This window comes from Ambystoma mexicanum, chromosome 8, assembly GCF_040938575.1.
Source record: "Ambystoma mexicanum isolate Mex_15411 chromosome 8, UKY_AmexF1_1, whole genome shotgun sequence".
NCBI classification, from domain to species: Eukaryota; Metazoa; Chordata; class Amphibia; order Caudata; family Ambystomatidae; genus Ambystoma; species Ambystoma mexicanum.
Genome location: NC_090929.1, coordinates 30,841,112 through 30,859,860, shown reverse-complemented (window position 1 = coordinate 30,859,860; position 18,749 = coordinate 30,841,112). Strand labels below are relative to the sequence as shown.

Below are 18,749 nucleotides of genomic sequence, written 5' to 3'. Positions count from 1 at the left end.
CACTTTGATGAACTGGTCCGAGAGGTGCGTACTCTGGAGGGTGAGATGGAGGACGCAGTGTGCAATTTACCAAGTCAACTGGTGTCTCCATATGCTGCCCAGGAGTATGACTTGCGACAAACCATCCAGGTGATGCAGCTTCCGCATGTGCATGCCAAGCCACTGCCTGAAATGACATCCAGGCCCCCAGAGAACGGCAGAGGCATCCCGAGAGAGAGAATACCAGCTCTTTTGGCGCACTCAAAAGCCATGGCAGCCTCAAATGAATCCACAGCATATTGCACCGCTCGAGCCTTGGCAGTTCTGCCACAGGTGTGGACAGGAGGGCCACACATTCCCTATGTGTATGAACCCACCAGATTACAACCAAGTCGCAGCAAGGTTCCAGGCCTTGAATAGTCCAACACACGCGATGGTGGGAAACGCCAGCGAGGACCAGGAACGGAGCATCTGAATCCGCAATACGACTATGGTCCAACCTAGTAGAGGTGACAACAAGTCTGCACCACCAGACGGGCCCAAGGCTGCAGTGAACCACCGGCTGGCCAGTCATCTGGGTACCAGCATCCACCCAGACCAGCTAGTCCACCCGATAGGAAGATCCCCTGTAGTCAAACTACCAGCAAGCACAGCTCCCGAACAGCATGGGCAATACCTGATAGGCTCGTAGGGCCACCAGCCACTGTGACAATCGCCATTGCTGGTCGACAGGCACAAGCGCTTCTCACAGGTGACTATCGTTTATGAGTCGTTCTACAGAAAACACCTGGCACATATCCCATTGGAGACCTTGACTGGGCTGAACCTTCTCGGCGTGGGAGACAACCCTTGCAAATATCTGGTTTACATACACATCAGACTGCAGCTGCCACACGATGTAGCTGGAGTCAGTGCTCCTAGCGACACCCTGGCTCTGGTCTGAAGCAGTCAGAGTGAAGATCCTGCAACACTGGTGGTGATTGGAACCAATTCCTCGATGTTGGATGCACCGGCGGCATTATGTCAGGAGATGGCTGGACCACGGTATGCCAGCACGTTGTCTCTGCACCCCATGTGCCAACTACCATACTTGCAGAGAGAAATCCAGTCCAGAGCTCCACCTGATGGACCCATTGGAGATGTTCGCACCACCCGGTTCGGGCAGATCACAATCCCGGCACACGCCACTGTGATGGTGCCTGGAGAAGTGCGACTCAGCGGGGAGCAATGGCCAAGACATCTGGTGTTGGAGGCACCAGAACATGGAGAGCTCCCAGGGGGTTTGCTGGTACAGTGGACCCTGGTGACAATGAATGGAATGGACCTGAAGACCATCAAGGTACCGATCTGACCAATAGGACCATCCGTGTACCAGGATGAGCATCATCGCACAGTTCTACCTGACCGCATCTGTAGCTCCAGCGAGTGCCGCCACTAGCTCATCCGAGACTACGCTGGATCGGAAGACCTTGGACTTTGGAAACTCTCCGGTCTCAGAGAGGGACAAGGACCACCTGAGGGAGCATCTCGCCCAGCACACTGAGGCATTCTCCACAAGCCTCTGGGACATTGGCAAGGCCCATGGAGTGGAACATCGGATCCAGGTGTCTGATGACACTCCCTTCAGGGAGCAGTCCCGACGCCTGGCCCCAGGAGACTTGGAAGATGTACGCCGCCATCTGGATGATTTTCTGCAGGCAGGGATTATCCAGGAGTCCAGGAGCCCCTATACTTCTCCCATTGTCGTCGCCCGGAAGACAAATGGGGATGTCCGGATGTGCATCGACTACAGCCGACTCAACACCCTCACTATTCTGGACCAATACACCATGCCCCAGACGGACAAAGCACTGGACTGCCTGATGCATCCTGCGGATCGTGTGAAGACCGCTTTCATCTGTCCCTTCTGTTTTTACGAGTTAGTCAGCATGCCTCAGGGGATCTCCGGTGCGCCAGTGACTTTCCAATACCTTATGGATAAGACTGTCGGCGACATGAACCTCCTGGCGGCAGTGGTGTACCTAGATGACATTGTGTTTGGGAGGACCCTGGAGCAACACAACAGGAGGCTCATGAAGGTGCTGGATCGTGGGGGCAAGGACTAAAGGTCAGTTTAGACAAGTGCCAGTTTTGTTAGACAAGTTTTAAGTACATCAGGTACATCGTCTCCACGGATGGCACTGCTGTGGATCCGGCAAAGATGGATGCCCTCCTCACCTGGCCAAAACCTCAAACCCTCAAGGAGTTGCAGAGTTTCCTGGGATTCTGTAATTACTACAGGAGGTACGCCAACATCGCCCGACCACTTGTGGACCTCACCAAAGGGTTCCCACCTATCCAGAGTAGTGTGAAGAACACTGCCAACTCTGTGAAACCATTAATATCCACAGGAGCCCTTTGGTGAGCGTTGGACTGACCAATGGCAGCAGGCCTTCGAGGAGCTCAAGCAGACCCTCACCATAGCACCAGTCCTGGACTACGCGAATCCGCAGTTACCTTACATCCTGCATCTGGACAAGAGTTTGGAGGGATTGGGAGCTGTTCTCTACCAGGAGACCAACGGAGCACCAAGACCGGCTGCTTTAGCCAGCCGAGGACTGCATGCAGCGGAGAGGAATTACCCAGTCCACAAGTTGGAATTCTTGGCAATGAAGTGGGCCATTACAGAGAAGTTCCAGGATTACCTCTATGCGCCACCTTCATGTTGAGGAAGGACAACAACCCCCTTACATATGAGTTAAAGTCGGCCAAGCTGGATGCTGCCGGACACTGTTGACTCGCCACACTGTCCACAGACAACTTCAGTCGACAGTATAGACCTGGGTGCACTTACATCGATGCTGATGCCCTCTCTCAGAGGCCTCATACTCAGCCAGATGATCAGCTGGACCCACTACGTGGAAGGAGTTGTCTTCAGCAGACGTCAGCACTATCTGCCAGGCTACAAGTCAGCAGGAGCCAGACAGAGCCAGGAGCATGGATTGCTTGTGATCGTCAGCTGAGGCGGTACCCTGCCGTCTACTGCAATATCACTAATCTGGTGGAATCTGAGCTACAGCGTCTGACCTGTGATGAGATCTGTAGTTCACAGTTAGCGGATCCTGGTATCACTTTGTTCCTGAAAGCCAAGACCACAGGAGCGGATGTGTCCAGAGATGTCTTTCATGACCCAGAGCAGGCTGCAACGCTGAAGGAGTGGAAGACGCTCGTGCAGAAGGGTGGAATCCTGTGCAAGGAAAGCGAAGTTGGAGACCGGCTACTATATCGCCTGGTTTTGCCACAGAGATTACGCTGAGCTGTACTGTATGCACTCCACGACCAGCATGGACATCTTGGCAGTGACAGAACCTTCGAGTTGGTCCGCTCACAGTTTTACTGGCCCGGACCAGCAGCAGATGGGGAGTATTACTGCCAGCACTGCGCCAGGTGTGTCACCAGGAAGACTGCAGCTTGTCCTGCAGCCTATCTTCACCATCTGCAGAGTTCCGGGCCCATGGACCTTGTCGGGATCGACTTCCTGAAACTGGAGATGGAGAGACGACGAGTGCAGAACATCCTGGTGGTGAGAGACCACTTCACTCGGTACGCCCAGGTGTTTCCCACCAAAGATCAGCGTGCCATCACCGTTGCCCGTGCGTTGTGGGAAAAATACTTTGTGCACTATGGCTGGCCAGCTAGAATTCATTCCAACCAGGGACCAGACTTTGAATCGACACTCATCAAGCAGATGCTGGAGCTGGTTGGCATAAAGGAGACCCGTACAAATGCATACCACCCTCAGGAGGATGCCCAACTGGAGAGGTATAATTGTACCCTCTTGGCCACACTGGGCACCCTGAGACCAGAGTACAAGAACAGATGGAGTCAGCATGTGGCCAACCTGACCTATGCGTACAACTGTACGAAGAATTATGCCACCGGGTTTACACCATATTTCTTTATATTACTCTGCCTTACTTAGGGTGAAACCCCAGGTTTTACAATGTTACAAAGGAGTAGGGAAGCCCCTCTACTGAGAATGAACATGGGTCAAATACGGTTCCATGTGTTAAAATCGCAGCAAAAATGGCAGTGAACACAACATATCACTGCAAAATTGCAGTGGTTTCGATGCTGCAATCCATGTAAAGGATGCGGGGGGACACCCCTGCAACCCCTGCTCCCCTTAAATGGTGTAATGGGGTACACCTTTAATGGGCCAAACGATTTTTTTTTTTTACAGGCGATATGTTTGCCACGATTTTATCATTGCATACCTCAAATACCCCGTTCTATCGCATTTCTTCCATTCAGGAAGGTTTACAACCACGTTTTGTGAAGGGTGCAGTGAGCTACCGGATCCCAGAAGCTAGGAGGACAATTATTGAGCCCTCAGGGAGTCCTTGGTCCTCCTCCATTGTCCTAGTAGCCAGACCAGACACGTCTTGGAGATGTTGCATAGACTTTAGAAAGCCAAATTCCATCTCTGCCTTTGACAACTACCCTATGCCTCGAGCTGACGAGTGTATCGAGAAGCTAGGGTCGTCAAGGTATATCTCCACGTTAGACGTAACCAAAGGCTATTGGCAGGTCCCCCTAAATCCCACTGAAAGGGGATAAAACAGCCCTTTTCACCCCTCAAGGACACTTCCAATTCAAGGTACTACCTTTGGGGTTGCAAAGTGCTTCTGCCACATGCCAACGTTTGATGGACAAGATCCTAAGACCTTATTCTCGCATCTCCAGAGCGTATTTGGATGGCAACATTATCCATAGTAAAACCTTGCCCCAACACGTGCACCATCTATATGTGATCGCAGGAGTCCTCTGGAGAGCAGGTTTAACAGCCAACCCAAATAAATGCCATCTGGCCCAGTGTGCTGTAAATTATCTATGTTATTCTGTGGGAAACTGACTGATTAGACTCCAGACAGAAAAGGTCAACGTGGTAAAAGCAACCCCCATAACAAAGACCAAAGGACAACTTTGTGCTTTCCTTGGATTGACTGGCTACTATGAACGGTTCATACCCACCTTGGCCGCCAATCTTACTGACCAGCTCAAGAATTCACATCCACAAAAGCTTGTCTGGGTGAGTGAAGACCAACAACGTTTTGAAGGCCTCAAACAAATCCTATGCCAAGAGCTGGTTGTAAAAATACCTGATTTCAACCGTAAATGTATCCTGCAGACAAACACTTCTGAGGTCGGAATAGGAACCGTATCATAAGAACAGGATGGCTTAGAACATCCAGTCCTATATAGCAGCCAGAAAGGATTCCCCAGAGAACCCTGCTGCTATCAGACTGTAAATGATCAGCTTCCCTCATTAGCGGCCCTCTTCCTGCTAACTGTCTGTAACTCACTGTGTTGTGTGAGGAACCGGAGGGCATCCTCCAATCTACTGCTCTTGGCTCCTCTTCTCAGGTGGTCAGGGAAAGGCCATTGCTTTTGGATGGTGACCCTGGGGGTGGAGATGCAAGGGAGGATCACCTGGGTGGAGAGACCTTGCGGAATGGGGAGAGGATGTCTGCAGGTTAGACATGGTATCACCTTTCCCTGTATCAGCCCTACCCTCCCCTGACCGTCGGAGGGTATTGTAAGTCAGTTTTCCTTTCCTACACACCTACTGTCCCACATTCACATACCTTTACAACTGGGACGAGAAAGAGGCAACTATGAGTAATGCACACTTCTAGTCAGTTTCACCACTATGGTACCAAGACGTGGAAGAAGACTATGGAAGGTCAGGCAAAGGACTTGCACCTGCGACCAACTGAAGGGCCACAGGTGCATAAAATGATACATAGAGGAAGGAGAAGGGGGAACCTGCCTGGTGAGAAGGTGACAGCTGCGAGGCGAGGAGCAGGGCCGGTGGAGAGGACGCTGTGTGTTGCCAGGGGGTGAGAGGCGCTGTGACCCAAACGTGCTGTGAGAGGACCAGAGCCCCAGCAGTTACCTGAGCCGCGTGTTCCCAACTGGAGCTAGGGAACACAGACGACTCCTAACTGCCACGGACTGTTGCAGCAAGGTTTCCCGTTAGCAAGCATTGATCGCTGGAGCTCCCAACACTTACCCGGGAAGAAAGTAGAAGTCGAAGAAGACTGCAGAGACGCCCGGAAGAGCAGCCGAGTATCGATGAGTGTGAGTGAGGGAACACTCATATCGAGGCACTCCAGGGGAGGGAATTGCACATTTGCAAGTAGCAATTCTGCTAAAGCGCCTAACAGTGGGATTTGAAACCCTAACAGAATATTTATTGAATACTGAACAAACTGCAAGTTACCTTTTGGAATGTACGAAGATTTATTGAATACCGAATTGAAGAGAAAGATAATGAAATCAGGTGAAAATACTGCACGAGTGAAAAGCAAATGATGTACAGTTGTGAACACAGTGAAAACCCGTTCTGAAGCATTTCATGAACAACGTGAATAAGCCCTATTGAAAAGTAGAAAAGCAAGTGTGAAAGGCAAGTTGATCAACTTTATTTACTTATTTAATTCACTTATAAAGCCCACAGCAACCCATAGGTATCGAGACGCTGTTACAGGTTCAGTTAGTTACTTGCAGACAGATGAATGTACAATGGTGCGTCGAGGCAGTTCAAACACTCAAAGCATACAGAGCATAGAGTACCCATAGGAGGGGCGTCAGGATCAGGCAAACAACCAAGTATTCAGGGCTCTCTGGAATACCCAGTATGAGGGTTCGGCTCTCAAGGTGGGAGGAAGAGACTTCCACTGTTTGGCAGCAGTGGATGGGAAGCTTATTCAGAATGATTTGAAGTGCTTTCATATGTTTTGGGAAGAGGTGCCAGCAAATAGGACATTGCAGTAGTCAAGCCTTGAGCCAATGACAGCCCATGCAGTGGTTAAGCAGCTGTCTGCGGGTAGAAATAGTCTAGTGCCATTTTTTTATGTAGTCTTGTAGGCAGCGGAATTAACATTGGGAAAAGCCAAGTGTAAAAAGGATTTCTACCACAGGGTGTTAGAGTGACTTGAATACAAGTTGTGACAAAGTCAAGAGACTGCCATTGTGAAAGCTACAATGAATGTGAATTACTGACACAGGTCGAGGGAGAAAACCTGTGCTGGCCAAAGAAAAACCAACAGCATCACAAAGTGCCAAGGCTTATCGGCTGCGTGACCTGTAATGGTGGACCGTGTGGGCCGACAACTGCGCCCAGACCATGTAGCTCCACTCGAGAAAGAACCAAGGAAAGCCACAGAGTTCACAGAAACCGCAGGGTTCCCTTCCCCAAGTGTAACACGGTTCAGAAAGTCTTGGGGTTCACTTCCCCAATCAGGAAGTGTTAGGCAGAATCACATGCAGTACCATTTGGGAACACTACACACAATTACGACTACAAGTGTAAGTACAAGTTCACCTTTGGCACAAGCCTGTACTACAGGGTAAAGTGGTAGCAGTGGCTGAGCAGCCAGACTTATCTCAAGAGTTGAGTGAGCAGTACAAGAGGTTACACAAAGGGGCAACAATCACAGTGGTTCAAACAAACACTTACTCAAGGTTTCTTGGTATAAAAAATATACATTTATTCACACAGTCATTTGGAAAACATTCCACTAGCAAGAGCAGCTCAATATCACACTCTAGTACACTACAATACACAACCAATCAGTTTCAGAACAAGTTCATCTCCCCAGAAGTGGGAGCAAAATGGCACTTCAGTTACTTTAGAAAGGGGTAAAAACACAAGGTTATAAGAATCAAAAGCACAAATAGTTTCAGAGGTATCACTACAACCAGCAATTCAATTCAATAGGCCTGGGCCAAAGTCAATGAATGATAGGATAGCACAGTTCTGGTAGTAAACGGTTAAGTCTTTGCCACAGTTTTTTAGAAGTAGTTGGTCAGACGAAAAGTTAGATGTTGGTTTAGGGAAGGACAAGCCTTCGAAGTTGGGAAAGTTTCACAAACTTTCACCGTGGCAGAAAGGATTTCCTGACCTTGTTTGCACAGTACCTTTAAAATGAAGAAGAGCTCTAGTTGAGGTAGTTGTTCCTGGCAGTTCCTGCCGATCTCGCTATTCCTGAGCTTCAGTCGTGGGGACAAGAAGGACGATGTCGGGAGGTTCCTGCACTGACCAGGGAAGAGGCCACAAGCTTGGCAAAACGTCGGTTTAAGGTGTGAGTGCCTTAAAGACCACAAACTGGTATCCTTCCCACTGACTATCCAGTTTTCAACAGCACTCTGAAGATAATTCGACCAGTATGGGGACAGTGTCCAGGCGGCTTATGAGTTAGTTGTTCCCACCAAACTCAAGGGAAGAAGTTAACCTGTTGATGGAGTTTCAGGCAATTCGGACCTGCAGCAGGGCTTCGTCGGTGGACCAGGAGTTGCAGCAGTCGTCTTCCTTCAGCTCGTCTTTGGTTCTTTCGTTCCAGTGGTCGACTCTGCTTTCCAAGTCCCAGAGGCCTGCTTTTAAACAGTTTTCCCCCATTTATTCCAGCCTGGCTGTCACTCACACAGCAGGGGGTTCTCCTTGCCGGACAGCCAGTCAGCCATTCACGCCAGAGCGCATTCAGGTCTCCTAGGAGACTAAGCACAAGGAGTTTCAGGCACCTCCCTCACATCCTGTTCACCCCAGACACTCAGGCGCCAGAGGAGGGCTTCAGCACTGAAGCTTGCCAAAGGCCAATGAACAAAGGGACCAAACCTGGTTTGGTGTGCAGTGTTAAACACAAGAAGGACCTTTTCTAAAAGAAACGGCGAAAAAAGTCGACCAGGGTCTGTTTTTACAGCTAGGTCTTGGGCGCCATATTGAAAAACATGGCTGACCTGATTTTTAGCTAACGGTCTTCGCGGTTGGGAAAAATCATGGTAGTTTGTTTAAAACCACTGCCACCAGCCATTTCAAGTAGAAAGGGGTAACATTTCACAGTTACATGAGTGTTTAGACTCAGGGGAAGCTAGGCAACCCCTCCAGCACTCTATAGTAAGATGGTGTGTGCTGGGTCTGTACATTTTAAAAAGACTCGTAAAGTCAAATTAACTTTACATGCTCTGGGAGACAGTAGTCAGTCCCAGAGAAGGTTTGAACCCTTGGGGAGTCTGAAAGACACCCCTGTGTCACTGCACTGAAGGTGCTGTGTGACACACAAGAAAAAGATGATGCCTATGGAGTGGTTTTAAAACTCCATAACCAAAGAACACAAAAGTAAAACACACATCAAAATACATGAAAGAGTGGGGAAAAAAGGCTCACACTCTTTACAGGTAAAAATTAAAATCCTAGAAATCCGGCACAGTTGCTGGGGGTCTCAAAAGGTAAGGGAAATGAGCACATTCTTGAGAATTCTCCCCAACACTGCTGCACCTCACCTGCCGCCGCCCCAGCACTCCTGCCACCAACACACCTACCACAACCACAAACCTGCCACCAGCTCACATATAAAGCTCAGGCCTGGTGCACAGCACTGCTGCACCTCACCTGCCGCCCCAGCATCACTGCCACCAACACACCTACCACAGCCACAAACCTGCCACCAGCTCACATATAAAGCTCAGGCCTGGTGCACAGCACTGCTGCACCTCACCTGCCGCCCCAGCATCACTGCCACCAACACACCTACCACAGCCACAAACCTGCCACCAGCTCACATATAAAGCTCAGGCCTGGTGCACAGCATTGCTGCACCTCACCTGCCGCCCCAGCATCACTGCCACCAACACACCTACCACAGCCACAACCCTGCCACCAGCTCACATATAAAGCTCAGGCCTGGTGCACAGCATTGCTGCACCTCACCTGCCGCCCCAGCATCACTGCCACCAACACACCTACCACAGCCACAACCCTGCCACCAGCTCACATATAAAGCTCAGGCCTGGTGCACAGCATTGCTGCACCTCACCTGCCGCCCCAGCATCACTGCCACCAACACACCTACCACAGCCACAAACCTGCCACCAGCTCACATATAAAGCTCAGGCTTGGTGCACAGCACTGCTGCACCTCACCTGCCGCCCCAGCATTGCTGCCACCAACACACCTACCACAGCCACAAACCTGCCACCAGCTCACATATAAAGCCCAGGCCTGGTGCACAGCATTGCTGCACCTCACCTGCCGCCCCAGCACTGCTGCCACCAACACAACTACCACAGCCACAACCCTGCCACCAGCTCACATATAAAGCTCAGGCCTGGTGCACAGCATTGCTGCACCTCACCTGCCGCCCCAGCACTGCTGCCACCAACACAACTACCACAGCCACAAACCTGCCACCAGCTCACATATAAAGCTCAGGCCTGGTGCACAGCACTGCTGCACCTCACCTGCCGCCCCAGCATCACTGCCACCAACACACCTACCACAGCCACAAACCTGCCACCAGCTCACATATAAAGCTCAGGCCTGGTGCACAGCACTGCTGCACCTCACCTGCCGCCCCAGCATCACTGCCACCAACACACCTACCACAGCCACAAACCTGCCACCAGCTCACATATAAAGCTCAGGCCTGGTGCACAGCATTGCTGCACCTCACCTGCCGCCCCAGCATCACTGCCACCAACACACCTACCACAGCCACAAACCTGCCACCAGCTCACATATAAAGCTCAGGCCTGGTGCACAGCACTGCTGCACCTCACCTGCCGCCCCAGCATCACTGCCACCAACACACCTACCACAGCCACAAACCTGCCACCAGCTCACATATAAAGCTCAGGCCTGGTGCACAGCATTGCTGCACCTCACCTGCCGCCCCAGCATCACTGCCACCAACACACCTACCACAGCCACAAACCTGCCACCAGCTCACATATAAAGCTCAGGCTTGGTGCACAGCACTGCTGCACCTCACCTGCCGCCCCAGCATCACTGCCACCAACACACCTACCACAGCCACAAACCTGCCACCAGCTCACATATAAAGCTCAGGCCTGGTGCACAGCATTGCTGCACCTCACCTGCCGCCCCAGCACTGCTGCCACCAACACAACTACCACAGCCACAACCCTGCCACCAGCTCACATATAAAGCTCAGGCCTGGTGCACAGCATTGCTGCACCTCACCTGCCGCCCCAGCACTGCTGCCACCAACACAACTACCACAGCCACAAACCTGCCACCAGCTCACATATAAAGCTCAGGCCTGGTGCACAGCACTGCTGCACCTCACCTGCCGCCCCAGCATCACTGCCACCAACACACCTACCACAGCCACAAACCTGCCACCAGCTCACATATAAAGCTCAGGCCTGGTGCACAGCACTGCTGCACCTCACCTGCCGCCCCAGCATCACTGCCACCAACACACCTACCACAGCCACAAACCTGCCACCAGCTCACATATAAAGCTCAGGCCTGGTGCACAGCATTGCTGCACCTCACCTGCCGCCCCAGCATCACTGCCACCAACACACCTACCACAGCCACAAACCTGCCACCAGCTCACATATAAAGCTCAGGCCTGGTGCACAGCACTGCTGCACCTCACCTGCCGCCCCAGCATCACTGCCACCAACACACCTACCACAGCCACAAACCTGCCACCAGCTCACATATAAAGCTCAGGCCTGGTGCACAGCACTGCTGCACCTCACCTGCCGCCCCAGCATCACTGCCACCAACACACCTACCACAGCCACAAACCTGCCACCAGCTCACATATAAAGCTCAGGCCTGGTGCACAGCATTGCTGCACCTCACCTGCCGCCCCAGCACTGCTGCCACCAACACAACTACCACAGCCACAACTCTGCCGGCAGCTCACATATAAAGCTCGGGCCGGGTCCACAGCACTGCTGCACCTCACCTGCCGCCCCAGCACTGCTGCCACCAACACAACTACCACAGCCACAACCCTACCGGCAGCTCGCAAATAAAGCTTGGGCCGGGTCCACAGCACTGCTGCACCTCACCTGCCACCCCAGCACCACTGCCAGCAACACACTTGCCACAACCACAACCCTGCCGCCAGTTCACATGTACAGCTCATACCTGGTGCACAGACCTGGTGCACAGCACTGCTGCACCTCACCTGCCACCCCAGCACCGCTGCCACCAACACACCTGCCGCCACAACAACCACAACCCTGCTGCCAGCTCGCATACAAAGCTCAGGCATGGTGCACAGCACTGCTTCACCTCACCTACCTGCCACCCAAGCATCGCTGCCACCAACACACCTACCGCAGCCACAAACCTGCCGCCAGCTCACATATTAAGCTTGGGCCGGGTCCACAGCACTGCTGCACCTCACCTGTCGCCCCAGCACCACTGCCAGCAACACACTTGCCACAACCACAACCCCGCCGCCAGCTCACATGTACAGCTCAGACCTGGTGCACAGCACTGCTGCACCTCACCTGCCGCCCCAGCACCGCTGCCACCGACACATCAACCAGAACAACCACAACCCTGCTGCCAGCTCGCATACAAAGCTCAGGCATGGTGCACAGCACTGCTTCACCTCACCTGCCACCCAGGCATCGCTGCCACCAACACACCTACCACAGCCACAAACCCCGCCGCCAGCTCACATGTACAGCTCAGGCATGGTGCACAGCACTGCTGCACCTCACCTGCCACCCAAGCATCGCTGCCACCAACACACCTACCAGAAACACAACCCCGCCGCCAGCTCACATGTACAGCTCAGTACTGGTGCACAGCACTGCTGCACCTCACCTGCCACTCAAGCATCGCTGCCACCAACACACCTACCACAGCCACAAACCCCGCCGCCAGCTCACATATAAAGCTCAGGCCTGGTGCACAGCACTGCTGCACCTCACCTGCCACCAACACATCTACCACAGACACAACCCCGCCGCCAGCTCACATGTACAGCTCAGCTCACATGCTGCACCTCACCTGCCGCCCCAGCATCACTGCCACCAACACACCTACCACAGCCACAACCCTGCCACCAGCTCACATATAAAGCTCAGGCCTGGTGCACAGCATTGCTGCACCTCACCTGCCGCCCCAGCATCACTGCCACCAACACACCTGCCACAGCCACAAACCTGCCACCAGCTCACATATAAAGCTCAGGCTTGGTGCACAGCACTGCTGCACCTCACCTGCCGCCCCAGCATCACTGCCACCAACACACCTACCACAGCCACAAACCTGCCACCAGCTCACATATAAAGCTCAGGCCTGGTGCACAGCATTGCTGCACCTCACCTGCCGCCCCAGCACTGCTGCCACCAACACAACTACCACAGCCACAACCCTGCCACCAGCTCACATATAAAGCTCAGGCCTGGTGCACAGCATTGCTGCACCTCACCTGCCGCCCCAGCACTGCTGCCACCAACACAACTACCACAGCCACAAACCTGCCACCAGCTCACATATAAAGCTCAGGCCTGGTGCACAGCACTGCTGCACCTCACCTGCCGCCCCAGCATCACTGCCACCAACACACCTACCACAGCCACAAACCTGCCACCAGCTCACATATAAAGCTCAGGCCTGGTGCACAGCACTGCTGCACCTCACCTGCCGCCCCAGCATCACTGCCACCAACACACCTACCACAGCCACAAACCTGCCACCAGCTCACATATAAAGCTCAGGCCTGGTGCACAGCATTGCTGCACCTCACCTGCCGCCCCAGCATCACTGCCACCAACACACCTACCACAGCCACAAACCTGCCACCAGCTCACATATAAAGCTCAGGCCTGGTGCACAGCACTGCTGCACCTCACCTGCCGCCCCAGCATCACTGCCACCAACACACCTACCACAGCCACAAACCTGCCACCAGCTCACATATAAAGCTCAGGCCTGGTGCACAGCACTGCTGCACCTCACCTGCCGCCCCAGCATCACTGCCACCAACACACCTACCACAGCCACAAACCTGCCACCAGCTCACATATAAAGCTCAGGCCTGGTGCACAGCATTGCTGCACCTCACCTGCCGCCCCAGCACTGCTGCCACCAACACAACTACCACAGCCACAACTCTGCCGGCAGCTCACATATAAAGCTCGGGCCGGGTCCACAGCACTGCTGCACCTCACCTGCCGCCCCAGCACTGCTGCCACCAACACAACTACCACAGCCACAACCCTACCGGCAGCTCGCAAATAAAGCTTGGGCCGGGTCCACAGCACTGCTGCACCTCACCTGCCGCCCCAGCACCACTGCCAGCAACACACTTGCCACAACCACAACCCTGCCGCCAGTTCACATGTACAGCTCATACCTGGTGCACAGACCTGGTGCACAGCACTGCTGCACCTCACCTGCCACCCCAGCACCGCTGCCACCAACACACCTGCCGCCACAACAACCACAACCCTGCTGCCAGCTCGCATACAAAGCTCAGGCATGGTGCACAGCACTGCTTCACCTCACCTACCTGCCACCCAAGCATCGCTGCCACCAACACACCTACCGCAGCCACAAACCTGCCGCCAGCTCACATATTAAGCTTGGGCCGGGTCCACAGCACTGCTGCACCTCACCTGTCGCCCCAGCACCACTGCCAGCAACACACTTGCCACAACCACAACCCCGCCGCCAGCTCACATGTACAGCTCAGACCTGGTGCACAGCACTGCTGCACCTCACCTGCCGCCCCAGCACCGCTGCCACCGACACATCAACCAGAACAACCACAACCCTGCTGCCAGCTCGCATACAAAGCTCAGGCATGGTGCACAGCACTGCTTCACCTCACCTGCCACCCAAGCATCGCTGCCACCAACACACCTACCACAGCCACAAACCCCGCCGCCAGCTCACATGTACAGCTCAGGCATGGTGCACAGCACTGCTTCACCTCACCTGCCACCCAAGCATCGCTGCCACCAACACACCTACCACAGCCACAAACCCCGCCGCCAGCTCACATATAAAGCTCAGGCCTGGTGCACAGCACTGCTGCACCTCACCTGCCACCAACACATCTACCACAGACACAACCCCGCCGCCAGCTCACATGTACAGCTCAGGCCTGGTGCACAGCACTGCTGCACCTCACCTGCCACCCAAGCATCGCTGCCACCAACACACCTGCCACAACCACAACCCTGCCGCCAGCTCACATATAAAGCTCAGTCCTCACCACCCACCCCACCGACACCTCAAACCTGAGTATCCAAACGTACAGCCTCAGCGTTGCTCAACCATCAGACGTAGAGGACCTTCTCTGTTAAACCCTCAGAGCTAGAACCCCTGCATGGTCGAACCCTAAGACCAAGACCCCTTGCACTGTTGAACCCTCAGAGCTAGAATGCCTACATTATTGAACCCTCAAAGACCCCTTGCACCGTTGAACCCTCAGAGCTAGAGTGCTTACATTGTCAAACCATCGGACCAAGATCCCTTGCACTGTTGAACCCTCAGAGCTAGAGTGCCTACACTGTCGAACCCTCAGACCAAGAGCCCCAGGACTGGTGTACCCTCAGACCAAGAGCTCTTGCACAGCTGTACCCTCAGACCAAGAGTCCCTGCACTGCTGTACCCTCAGACCAAGAGCCCCAGCACTGCAGTACCCTCAGATCGAGAGCCCCTGCACGGCTGTACCCTCAGACCGAGAGCCCCAGCAGTGCTGTAACCTCAGATCGAGAGCCCCTGCACTGCTGTACCCTCAGACCGAGAGCCCCAGCACTGCTGTACCCTCAGATCGAGAGCCCTTGCACTGCAGGTACCCTCAGACCAAGAGCTCTTGCACTGTTGTATCCCTAGACTGAGTCTCCAGCACTGTTGTAGCCTCAGACCAAGAGCTCCTGCACTGCAGTACCCTCAGATCGAGAGCCCCTGCCCTGTTGTTCCCTCAGACTAAGAGCCCCTGCACTGCAGTACCCTCAGACCAAGAGCCCCTGCACTGCTGTACCCTCAGACCGAGATCCCCAGCACTGCTGTACCCTCAGATCGAGAGCCCCAGCAGTGCTGTAACCTCAGATCGAGAGCCCCTGCACTGCTGTACCCTCAGACCAAGAGCCCCTGCACTGTTGTACCCTCAGACCAAAAAGCCTGCACTGCAGTACCCTCAGATCGAGAGCCCCTGCACTGTTGTTCCCTCAGACTAAGAGCCCCTGCACTGCAGTACCCTCAGACCAAGAGCACCTGCACTGCTGTACCCTCAGACCGAGATCCCCAGCACTGCTGTACCCTCAGATCGAGAGCCCCTGCACTGCTGTACCCTCAGATCGAGAGCCCCAGCAGTGCTGTAACCTCAGATCGAGAGCCCTTGCACTGCGGTACCCTCAGACCAAGAGCCCCTGCACTGTTGTACCCTCAGACCAAAAAGCCTGCACTGCAGTACCCTCAGATCGAGAGCCCCTGCACTGTTGTTCCCTCAGACTAAGAGCCCCTGCACTGCATACCCTCAGACCGAGAGCCCCTGCACTGTTGTACCCTCAGTCCAAGAGCCCCAGCACTGCAGTACCCTCAGATCGAGAGCCCCAGCACTGCAGTACCCTCAGATCGAGAGCCCCAGCACTGCTGTACCCTCAGATCGAGAGCCCTTGCACTGCAGGTACCCTCAGACCAAGAGCTCTTGCACTGTTGTATCCCTAGACTGAGTCTCCAGCACTGTTGTAGCCTCAGACCAAGAGCTCCTGCACTGCAGTACCCTCAGATCGAGAGCCCCTGCCCTGTTGTTCCCTCAGACTAAGAGCCCCTGCACTGCAGTACCCTCAGACCAAGAGCCCCTGCACTGCTGTACCCTCAGACCGAGATCCCCAGCACTGCTGTACCCTCAGATCGAGAGCCCCAAGAGTGCTGTAACCTCAGATCGAGAGCCCCTGCACTGCTGTACCCTCAGACCAAGAGCCCCTGCACTGTTGTACCCTCAGACCAAAAAGCCTGCACTGCAGTACCCTCAGATCGAGAGCCCCTGCACTGTTGTTCCCTCAGACTAAGAGCCCCTGCACTGCAGTACCCTCAGACCAAGAGCACCTGCACTGCTGTACCCTCAGACCGAGATCCCCAGCACTGCTGTACCCTCAGATCGAGAGCCCCTGCACTGCTGTACCCTCAGATCGAGAGCCCCAGCAGTGCTGTAACCTCAGATCGAGAGCCCTTGCACTGCGGTACCCTCAGACCAAGAGCCCCTGCACTGTTGTACCCTCAGACCAAAAAGCCTGCACTGCAGTACCCTCAGATCGAGAGCCCCTGCACTGTTGTTCCCTCAGACTAAGAGCCCCTGCACTGCATACCCTCAGACCGAGAGCCCCTGCACTGTTGTACCCTCAGTCCAAGAGCCCCAGCACTGCAGTACCCTCAGATCGAGAGCCCCAGCACTGCAGTACCCTCAGATCGAGAGCCCCAGCAGTGCTGTAACCTCAGATCGAGAGCCCTTGCACTGCTGTGCCCTCAGACCGAGAGCCCCTGCACAGTTGAACCCTCGGAAGTAGTCAGACCTACAAGTCCAGTACTGTTGAGCCGGTGAGCCCTAATGCCCACAGCCTCATCGCTAAACACTCAGAGTTCGCCTGTGCCCAGCGCTGAGGCCAATATGACCCTGTAACCCCTCCGTGGGTCCGCGCCGGCCCCGGCCTTACCTTCCGTATCTGAGCCTCTGTGACGGGCGCCATTTGATGACTGCAGCTTCTGGGCGCTTGCTCCAGAAAACGACAAAGAAATGAAAAGGAGACGCGGTGAGGGGCGGGTGGGGGTGGCTGTGGGGTAGGGGGGAGACCAACACCCGCCGGGAGGAAGCACTCACTGCAGCAGAGGGGCCAAGGTGGGAGAACCGGAAGGACAGGCCAGGAAAGGCGGGGACGGGAGGCCCATGGGACGCTCTGGAGGGGCCCGAGGCAGGAGGCACAGAAGCAGCCCCCCCTCTGCGGCCCGCGAGATAACAGCTCAGGAGGGCATTAGTACAGATTAGTGGCCCGGCAACGCCCACCCGCCGCAGCTTGCCAGGCGCGATATGCGGAGGGTCGCGTTCCAGCTCTTCGGGTTCAAGGTGCATTGTGTGATTATATGGCGGGGGAGTCGCCCTGTGAGGACCGGGGCAGAATCACACGGACAGGCCATCCCCGCGGGGCTGGGGCAGAACCACACGGACAGGCCATCCCCGCGGGGCTGGGGCAGAATCACACGGACAGGCCAGGGGGCGGTGGGGCAGAATCACACGGACAGGACAGTGGGGCTGGGGCAGAACCACACGGACAGGCCATCCCCGCGGGGCTGGGGCAGAACCACACGGACAGGCCATCCCCGCGGGGCTGGGGCAGAATCACACGGACAGGCCAGGGGGCGGTGGGGCAGAATCACACGGACAGGACAGTGGGGCTGGGGCAGAACCACACGGACAGGCCATCCCCGCGGGGCTGGGGCAGAACCACACGGACAGGCCATCCCCGCGGGGCTGGGGCAGAATCACACGGACAGGCCAGGGGGCGGTGGGGCAGAATCACACGGACAGGACAGTGGGGCTGGGGCAGAACCACACGGACAGGCCATCCCCGCGGGGCTGGGGCAGAACCACACGGACAGGCCATCCCCGCGGGGCTGGGGCAGAATCACACGGACAGGCCAGGGGGCGCTGGGGCAGAATCACACGGACAGGACATCCCCGCGGGGCTGGGGCAGAACCACACGGACAGGCCATCCCCGCGGGGCTGGGGCAGAATCACACGGACAGGCCAGGGGGCGGTGGGGCAGAATCACACGGACAGGACAGTGGGGCTGGGGCAGAACCACACGGACAGGCCATCCCCGCGGGGCTGGGGCAGAACCACACGGACAGGCCATCCCCGCGGGGCTGGGGCAGAATCACACGGACAGGCCAGGGGGCGCTGGGGCAGAATCACACGGACAGGTCAGGGGGGGGCTGGGGCAG

General features: G+C 55.1%; 1 protein-coding gene across 2 annotated transcripts in view; it reads right to left on the bottom strand.

Moving 5' to 3' along the window:
- PHYHD1 (phytanoyl-CoA dioxygenase domain containing 1) overlaps positions 1-17,746 on the bottom strand; it is a 139,077-nt gene extending 121,331 nt beyond the window's left edge. For both annotated transcript variants that reach the window (XM_069609199.1, XM_069609200.1), the window contains exon 1: positions 17,464-17,746. In XM_069609199.1, the coding sequence (XP_069465300.1) occupies positions 17,464-17,496 (33 nt within the window). In that variant the 5' untranslated portion in view covers positions 17,497-17,746. The remainder of the gene's footprint in view (positions 1-17,463) is intronic.
- Positions 17,747-18,749: the final 1,003 nt, after the last annotated feature.